We start from the raw sequence: 9,577 nt of genomic DNA on the forward strand, positions 1-9,577 counted from the left end.
ACATTCGTGGGCGTTGGTTTCAATCGGGCAAAAATTACAAGAGTGAACGAGGTTGTGAATCTGCCAACTATTTACTTCTTTAAGACCTGAATTGATCCCCCTATCTCCCATTGGCATAAATTTGTTATATACTTTAGCAATTACATTGGGACCTTAAGTAAGACATTCGTGGGCGTTGTTTTCAATAGGACAAAAAATTACAAGAGTGGACGAGGTTGTGAATCTGCCATCGACTTACTTCTTCTTTAAGATCTGAGCTGATCACCCTATTGCCAATTGGCATAAATTTGTTATATACTTTAGCAATTACATTGGGACCTTAAGTAAGAAATTTGTGGCTGTTTGTTTCATTCGTGTAATGAGGAGCAAGAATGGACTAGGTTGTGAGTCTGCCATCGACTTACTTCTTTCTCTGGAACTGTATTTCCCAATGGAATAAACTTGTTAAATTTTTTAGCAATTGTTTCTGAATGGAAAAAATCTTATAATTCCATTTCTTTGTCTGATCATTTGAACGTGCCTTATAGGAACTGGAATTTGGAAATAGTATTTAATAAAATTGCTTACCTTAATTGTTTGACTTCCTCTAATGTTCTGTGATTTATTTAGATGTGATCCTCCTTGCATACCTTATTTGGGTATGTATTTAACAGATCTATCCTTTATTGAAGAAGGTACACCAAATTTTACCGATGAAGGATTGCTCAATTTTTCAAAAATGAGAATGGTAAGTAAATTTCAGAAATTTAAAAAATTAAAGCATTCGCAACTTTCATATAACATCGCTTTACAACAATGCTTTGCTTGCTTGCCTTTTCTGGAATGCTTATTAATTGTTGGACATAGGTTCTTTTTACATTTCGTTTGTAGTTTTTAATGAATTAAATGACAAATTTATAAGGTCATTTTTAGTATTTTATGCTAGATTGTTTAAAAAAAAATTCTTTTTAAAGCAACGAGTGCAACGGTAACTGATTTTGGAGAGTAGGATTTGCTGACATTAGTATTAAATTAGTTTTCTACTCATAATGTTCACCACAGTTAACAATTAAGTCCAGTATGTATCACTACTGCTAAACCATCTAAGAGAGCCAGGTGAGCTCAAGCAATGTGGAACTCAGCTCCTAATGAGGCAACCTAGGTACAAGTCCCGAGAATGACTGATCAATTCTTAAATTGCGCTCGGAACATACCCACAACAGTAATTACGAAAACTATTTCCATTAAAAGTGGAATAAGAAGTTAGAATTCTCACTTTGTTGAGAAAACCATTGAATGTTTTTTTGAGGTTTTCCTTTAATTGTATCGAAAATGTGGGTTAGTTTCATCAAAAAGAACTCCATGAAGGTGAGATTTTCCCAATGTTTGACTCAGGAGTTTTTTTGCCACTTAGATTGGATTCAAAATTAGGAAGTTATGAAAATGAACACTGATATCAACAAATTCAAAAGAAAAAGCTCTTCAAACGTCGGTGATTAGATAAAATTTTATCATTATTATGGGAGTGTTAATTATCATTATTATGAGCTTTTTAATTTCGTTAAAAATTCGGAAACTGTTTCTGTTCAAGTTTTTAATTTTTTATTATTTTTTTAACCTAAATAAATGCAACTTTTTATTGTAATTGTTTTACTAGCTACTAATCTGTCAACAATGTAGTTTCAATAGGTGGGTCTAGCTGTTAATTTCGGGTCCATAACCGTATTACGTGAAGGCAGTTAATAAACGGTTTTCCTCACAGTTAACAGTTTGAATACGTTTTCATTTATGGTTATTTAACAGTTTTAATTGAATATGGTAAACTAACAATTAAGCAAATTGCTATTTAGCAATTTTTTCCAAGTAATTTCTAACAGTGTACGAGTATTAGCTTTCTAGCAGTAGCCGGAGTATCAACTTCCTGTTTCTTATTCCAACTTCTCACTGAAACACGAGATAAAGCAATATTTGTTGATACCATGGTAACGGGGAGGGGTTAAATGAAGAGAAAGGGCAATTTACATAACCTTGAAATGCATATTCTATTTACAAAGACTATAGTAGGCGACAAACATTCAAATCTATTATATTATGTCAACTTTGAAATTTTATTATGCTTACAAAAAACAGAAAAATATTTTTTTTAAAGTTAGTCAAACCTTTCACGCTTATCCCTTATAGCCTATTTAGTTTTATTAATGAATGTTTTTTTTATACAGATTGCTCATGTTATCCGAGAAATTCGGCACTTCCAACAAACACCATACAAAATAGAAATGAGTCCAAAAGTAAGTAAAAAAAATATTTTATTAGAGAGATTTCGCAAATTAACGTTAGCTTCCTTACGTAAGATTTCAAGTAATTGCGCTTGCATTCTTCTAGTGCGCATGCGTCCGTTCTGGTAAACTGCGCTTTTGCCCGTGAAAAAATATCAAACTTACGTGAGTGAAAATAAAAGATTTTGAAAAATTCCGTTTATTTAAAAACGCTAACTTAGTGAAATATCATTTTAACTTTGACCGCAAAATCAAAACAAACATTTATAATGGACGTAGACTATCTCTTTAAAGCTGCGGCATACAATGCAAGATGCCTTGCTCTGAAGAAAACTGCGGTTCTGTGAGCAGAACAATTTGGTAGACTATAAATTTTGATGAATTCAGTGATAAAGAATGAAGCTTATCATTATTATTAATAACAATATTTAAAAACATATTATTGAACTTCTATTGATTATATAATTTCTATTGATTATATAATTTCTTTTAACTGAATTGTATAATTAAAATAAATATTACTTAAAATTTTAAAATAGCAAAAATATATCTAATTTCTTAAGAAACTACCTCAATTAGACAACAATAGTGTTAAACAAAAAATAAATAAAATTATTTTTTTTATTGAATAAACTAGTTGTTGTAAGACTACACGATTCCCTTCTCAATTTCATCAATGCACTTCTTTAAATTTGCATTCCACGTCCATGTTCTTAGTTCGAATGTAGATTTAGACAGAAAACAACATTTATCAGCTATAAATAGAGTGCTTGTAGCTTTGTTCTTGTAGCGTAAATCAAGTCAACATTACGTGAAGATATGTAGTATCTAAAATAAACACGAGCATGCGCAGTTGCTTCAATCTTATGAGCAGGAGTGTACGAAAGATAACGTAAAAGTGCGAAATCTCTGTATTACTTAGCTTTTGCAAGCCGCTTTGCCCACTAATTTTTCTCGTAATTAATGCACTATTTAAAAACGATAATAGATAACGAAAAGGAACGATAGGAAAGATAACGAAAAGCTAAAACAAGTAAAAAAAATTCACGAGGAAGAGTTGAAAGTTTATAAGTGAATAGTGCAAACAAAGTGTTCTATATTATATTTTATAGCAAACAAAGAATATCATAGAATATCATATATAAAGGAAACAAAGAATATCATATGTAGAATATCAGCAAACAAAGTGTTCTGTCTATATTATATTTTAATTTCATTAATGCGGGTTCAATAATAATAATTTTATTCATTGTTAGTGTTTTTTAATGAAAAAAGTATGAATCGTGCTGTTACGCTTTTTAAGGGTCTTAAAGACGTGCTCGAAGAGCAAAAGAAAGCACTGATGACAGTTATGAAAGACGTAATATTGGAAGGCGCAAAACGTGCCGTCATTCATGCTGTTTTTCAAAAAGCATAATTATTCTTTCGTTTCTTCAGGTTTTTCTATTGCATGCCATTTATTTCAATTTAATTTGTTTCAATAACTTATTATTTCCTAAAATATTTAATTTTTAATAGTGGAATTAGTTTTAAGAATTTAAATTATTTATTAAAATCTTTAAGATTTTACGCACGAACACATTTCAAATGGATGTAACTTAGTAGCGAGCGAAGCTACCATGGTTTGCAAAGCAGACCATATAAGAATGCATAGCAATTAGGATCATATGCGCATTAGCATTAGATGCAATCTTAATTGCATAGCAGTTAAGATTGCATAGCAATTAGGAAGTTTCAGTCAGCAGGGGAAGATCCCCGCAAGTTACATATATTATTGAATCTAGTTTATTTGGCATTTATGTATCAAAAGCATATGAATACTAGCATTATATGATGTATAAATGCTTTATTGTACTGTGTTTTCTCAATTACACTCTTCATACTCATTGTTTCATTCATCGGCATATAAATACGCTAATTAGGAGGCGATATTGAAGTGTATTATCCAAAAAGTTTTTGAGCAATATGTTATCCAAAATGCTTCTGTACAATGTATTATTTAAAATGTTTCAGCTATAAAATTTTAAATGAAGCTATTGCGAGATTTGAACTGTGAAATGTTTGAGCTTCTTTTTCAAATTATTATTTTTTTAAAAACGGCTAAAAAATAATCTAGCTTAAAAATTTTTAGCTTTATTATAAACATGCAAACTTTTATTACAATTCAACGTTTAATATTAAAGGAATCATTTAATCATAGTTATAACCGAAATCACTTCGAATACGAAGTAATTTTGGTTCATTATTTGATATGATTTAATATATATATTGAATTCGCATTAAATCATTTATATATCTGCAAAAAACATATCTGTTTTTCTGTCTTCTTGACAAAGCAAACTAAAAATTCAAGACAAAAAGTTCTTGTTATTAGTCATTACTGTATTTGTCAGCTTTTTAATAAATAGAGGGCGCCATATATTATGCACCATCTATAGTGAATCCGATACTTTTTCAAATACTTTATTCTGATTTGAATGGAGAAATCAGAATATAGTTTGGCAACAAAAAGATTCGAACTATATGTCAAAAGGGTCCTCTTGAATACATTATGTATCTAATAAATGTTAGTTACTTAAACGGCTGTTTTCATTGTTGAAAAAATAAGTAATATTTCTTTAACAAATAGGTAGCAGTATTTGAAATAAACAAAGAATAATTTCATTTACGGTGTTTTGAGGAAATTTTCAAGGTTAAAGGTTTGATAAGAAGATTCGATTCATGTTATAAATTGATATTAGTACAGTTTTTATAGACTGAAAAATAATATTTCAATTTTCAGTAATTTTAAATGTTACAAAAGTTATGTTTAAGAAATGGTTTTCTAAACATTTGTGCAATGAGGGTAGTAATAAATATTCGATGTATCTGTCACCTCTGAAGTGTAGTAATCAGTTAAACTACAGATCACCTGGACACTTTAACGGATCATCCTAGTCATCCGTTAATTACTATTTTTCCTTTTTTTAATTCCTATTAAGTCATGTTATTATTTGATCATTTTCTTAGCATTTATTTAAGCTACTTTTCGTTTTTACGGCATCTTTACATGATCTAAATTACGGTATTTTTAATACAATGTTATTTACACAAGAGAATTTTGAATTTAAATAATCACTTTCTGACTTCACTATGCCGTCGTAAAATAACGTCGATTTTTAATCGTTTTCTCAACAATTGTTGCAGTTAAAATCTCGATTATTTAAGCACGATATTATTACTACCGACGAGCAAGCAATGGAGCTTTTAAATATTTAAACTTTCATGCCAGTATAAATATTTTAATATTCGCTATTTGTTAAACTGTTCTACCGTAAATTACTCGACCTCCCTCGCACGTCGTCGGGTTACCAATGCGGAGGAGCCACCCCCTTTGCGAAGAATCAAATTTGTGATGTCATGTCTTCGGATCATCCTCAGGAATGTTTCCCTGATCGTCGCCGATAGCTGATTGTGCAGAGCTAGTGCGACGTAAATAAAGTACCTACCTATCATTCAGTGATCATTTTACTGCAATCAGTCACACAACAATGATTATTTTGAATTCTCTGCATCACATAATGTATTGCGATGGCACTTTAAATAAAAGCTTGCATGAACCCTGATTTTGCTAGTAGTAATATTAGCACTAGCTGTAGTAACTTTGCTACTCATTTTGAAAAATGAAAACATGCCCTTGGCACTCCCCTATCACAAATTAAACGGAACTGATTTTGAATATTTCTTGTCCCAGGTCACGCACTATCTTCTGGACCCTAGTCGTTTAATGCCTGATGAAGAGCTTTATCAGTTGTCACTTTGCCTGGAACCTAGATTGTCACGACTGAGCACCAAAATTACGACGCCTGGAACTGGATTCATGGGGTTCTCTTCATCAACGGCCACTGGTGGACAAGGGTCGTGAGCAGTTCTCACCCAATTAATTCTCACTCATCCTTCCCTCTCACGTTAAAAAGAAAAATATACAAAAAAGAGAAGTCAGATATTAAAAACCCGCTTTATTCACGTGATATTTAATATCAGCATTCCCTGGAGAAAAAAAATTGCCTTCGTATATCATCCCTTTTGGAGTTTTTAAATGTGTCAAAAAGTTTGGACTCTGACCAAGGGGTGGAGATGACCTGCCAGAGGAGATTCGTCTGTAGATGACAAAGAAGGTTACAGTTAAAACTAGAAGAAGGTAGGGCGTTTATTGTTTTTGTTCTTTTTTTTAAAAAAAAAGCCCAAGTGGATTTTTTTAATTGTTACATCAATGTACTAATTTCATTACCTGTTTGAATTTCTTTGTTATTTTGTGTCTGGCATGATCTGAAGGTTCTAGAACATATTTTTGGTTGTTACGGGCAGAGAACTCACCTTGAAGTTTAAATTTGAAGTATCATTGCGAAAACTTTGGTTCTGGTATTACTGTAAGCTGTTCAGAGTATATATGTTAACTATGTGTCAATGAAAAGTATCAGTTTCGAGAAATTACAACAGAGCTGTTAACCTGAAAAAGTCATATCCTTGAAGCTTTCCCAATATGACTGAATACTCTATGTAATATAGTGCTATATCTACTATCTGATATCAAGTCAGATATGTTGTACATATATATATTAAATACGTCAGTACCTTCCTATGTCTTCTGAAAAATCTCATATATATGTTTGAATGGTTTATTAATTTTTTTTATTTCATTGAGCGTTAACCGCTCGCTAAAATGATACGGTAAATGTTATGAAAGTATAATCATGATAAGATTAAGTTATTTTTAATTACTAAACTAATCATTTCAAAAATAAACGAGGTAGTGCAATATCTTTCAAATCATCATTTCCATTAAATAAAATAATTATACTTGAAAAGATTTTCCTCGTGCGAAAAACGCATGAAAAGGAGAAAATTGTTTTTGTTTAGGGAATTCTTTAAATCCAATTTAACAAAGAGCAAATTAAAAAGAGAAATTGACGTAAAAGGAGAAATTAATGTAAAAGGTATTTAAATAGAAAAATAAGATTCCCGAAGCGTGTGTACCGTTTCTCCTTAAAATAAAAGTAGATTTTTTTTAAAGGTGTGTATTAGCTAAAATAAACCTTGTTATTAGAGAGATAATGCACTCTCATGTATCATTACGTACGCTCACTTGCGTAGGCAGTGCAGTAACCACAAAACATCCTCTGCAGAGCTTCTGTGGAAGATGCGTGGTGAGATGCTAAGAATGCAGGAAATCTCTCTGTAATTTACATTAATGGAAAACGCAAATTCGTATCTAAACCTGTGACGCATGCGTAATGGGATGGTAGAATCCAATTGGACAAACACAAAGCACCAAGCAGCCAATGGTCTAAACACATTTCTTAAAGCACTAGAGTTCACCTCTTAGAATAAAAACGGGTAATTTGCGTCAACGCCCGTGTGGTTTATTATTCACTGCAGAAAGCTTTTACGGATGACGTTCTTGCACACCTTCCACGCCTAGAATCCTCTATGTAACCAGCAAAGGATCCTCATTTCATTGTTAGTGCAACCGATGAAAAATTCTTATATTCCACATGCATCTTACAAAAATACTCTAGGTACAGTCTCTAGCATTACCATCAGCTGATTTGTACTTGAGATGAGACAGACTCAGACAAAGCTCGTAATTTTAATCAACTTCGAGTTTCATTCAGTTCTGGGCCAGACATTGAATGTCGTTTCCTGACGGGTCGACATGAGAGAAAGGCAAATATAGGTAGTGTGGCAACCTTACGTTCAAATGACACAGTGTGGAGTCTAGTAGTAAAAAGTAATATTTGCTGTACCGTGAATGATCTGCAAAAATACGTTCTAACAACGACAGTATTCGTTAAATGTATTTTTTCCGCCGTACAGGGTGTCTCAGTTTAACGTTTCAGAACTCCTAAGAGGGTCAGGGTGCATCCTGACGACTCGAAATCATATAGCAATCCGGGGTCGGAAATGCTTGCCTGAAGCGGTGATGTACACAGAAGCACCATAAAGAAAAGAGACCGTAAGTGAAAAATCGTCTTAATACATTGAAAAAATTATATGGTACATGGGTCAAAGTAAGTGTTCGAAGTTTCTGCCACTGTCTACAATGTACACCACACATCTCGGCGTATGGACATTCGAACATTCTGCAATACTCCAGGCATATCTCGAATTTCTCCGGCAGCTACTGAGATTCCAGCAACCAGCTCCTCAGCACTGTCAAAAGGGGTGTCATAAACCAGTGTTTTCATATGACCCTAAAAATCCAGACATGATAGGTCGGGTGACCGAGGAGGCCATATAATTTTTTCAATGTATTATTAAAACGATTTTTCACTTACTGTCTCTTTTCTTTAAGGTGCTTCTGTGTACATCCCCGTTTCAGGAAGGCATTTCCGACCCCGCATTGCTATATGATTTCGAATCGTCAGGATGCACCCTACCTCTCTCAGGAGTTCTGAAACGTTTAACTGAGACACCCTGTATATTTCGATCTCGGGCTTTCAGGGATCCTATATATCTCTGGCTCAGGTGAACTCTAATCAGAATTCTTCTGGCTCGGGATGTCGCGGACCTCAAAAACTGAGCCCAAATGCATCTCGAATCCGTACATGTAGTGCGTCGCAATCATTTCGTAGTTTGCACACATGTAGGCTAATTGGTAAATCCTGCGCATTGCTGATGTCATTGTCCTTTCGCAAAGCGTTCTGCTAATTGTAAAAGTTGCCAGCATTTTCTATTTAGTTTGATAATTTTATGCTCTTATGATCTTATTGGCTCTTATGATTATAACACGCTTACCTTCAGAATAATTAGAAAATTTGCAAAATTTGCTTAATTATACTAAATTTGCTTAGGCTCATTGTAATAAACATAAATGGCAAGTGTCTTAAAATAGGCCAGATTAATTGAGCTATCGCTGATAGGACGTACTATAAGCATGATTCTTTGATAATTATTGAAATTGACGCGGGGAAGTGAGTTCATTGTAAAAAGCTTAAAAGCTGAAGAGGCAGATTTGTAAATGTTGGATAAGTCCCAATTTGCCTGAGGTAATGCAAAATAGCATCGGCATTTGCAAAGTGTCAAAATTTTAAATTAGCTTACAATATATCAATCTCATCTCGGGTTCGGTTCATTTCATCGACAAGCTGTTTCAACAAAACCACTTCGTCTACAGATCATTTTATAGACAGTGTCATTTGCCTACGGGCCATTTCGTCGACAAGAAATTTTGTCGACAAGGTCGTTTCGTCCACAGATGCGTTTTGTCAAGAAACTATTTAGTCGACCATTGCGTCGAAAAGGTCGTTACGTCATCTGCATTTCTTCGTAATGTGGTATAT

At 33.1% G+C, this 9,577-nt stretch overlaps 1 protein-coding gene across 8 annotated transcripts in view; it reads left to right on the forward strand.

Annotated features, from left to right (window-relative positions):
* LOC107448889 (ras-specific guanine nucleotide-releasing factor 2) overlaps window positions 1–7,195 on the forward strand; it is a 366,035-nt gene extending 358,840 nt beyond the window's left edge. For all 8 annotated transcript variants that reach the window (XM_071184120.2, XM_087153033.1, XM_087153034.1 and 5 more), the window contains exons 29-31: window positions 610–727; window positions 2,199–2,267; window positions 5,989–7,195. In XM_071184120.2, coding sequence (XP_071040221.2) covers window positions 610–727; window positions 2,199–2,267; window positions 5,989–6,159 — 358 coding nt within the window. In that variant the 3' untranslated portion in view covers window positions 6,160–7,195. The remainder of the gene's footprint in view (window positions 1–609; window positions 728–2,198; window positions 2,268–5,988) is intronic.
* The last annotated feature ends 2,382 nt before the right edge of the window (window positions 7,196–9,577 follow it).

This window comes from Parasteatoda tepidariorum, chromosome 10 (assembly GCF_982258835.1).
Source record: "Parasteatoda tepidariorum strain Cologne lab strain chromosome 10, Ptep-v5.0, whole genome shotgun sequence".
Classification (NCBI taxonomy): Eukaryota; Metazoa; Arthropoda; class Arachnida; order Araneae; family Theridiidae; genus Parasteatoda; species Parasteatoda tepidariorum.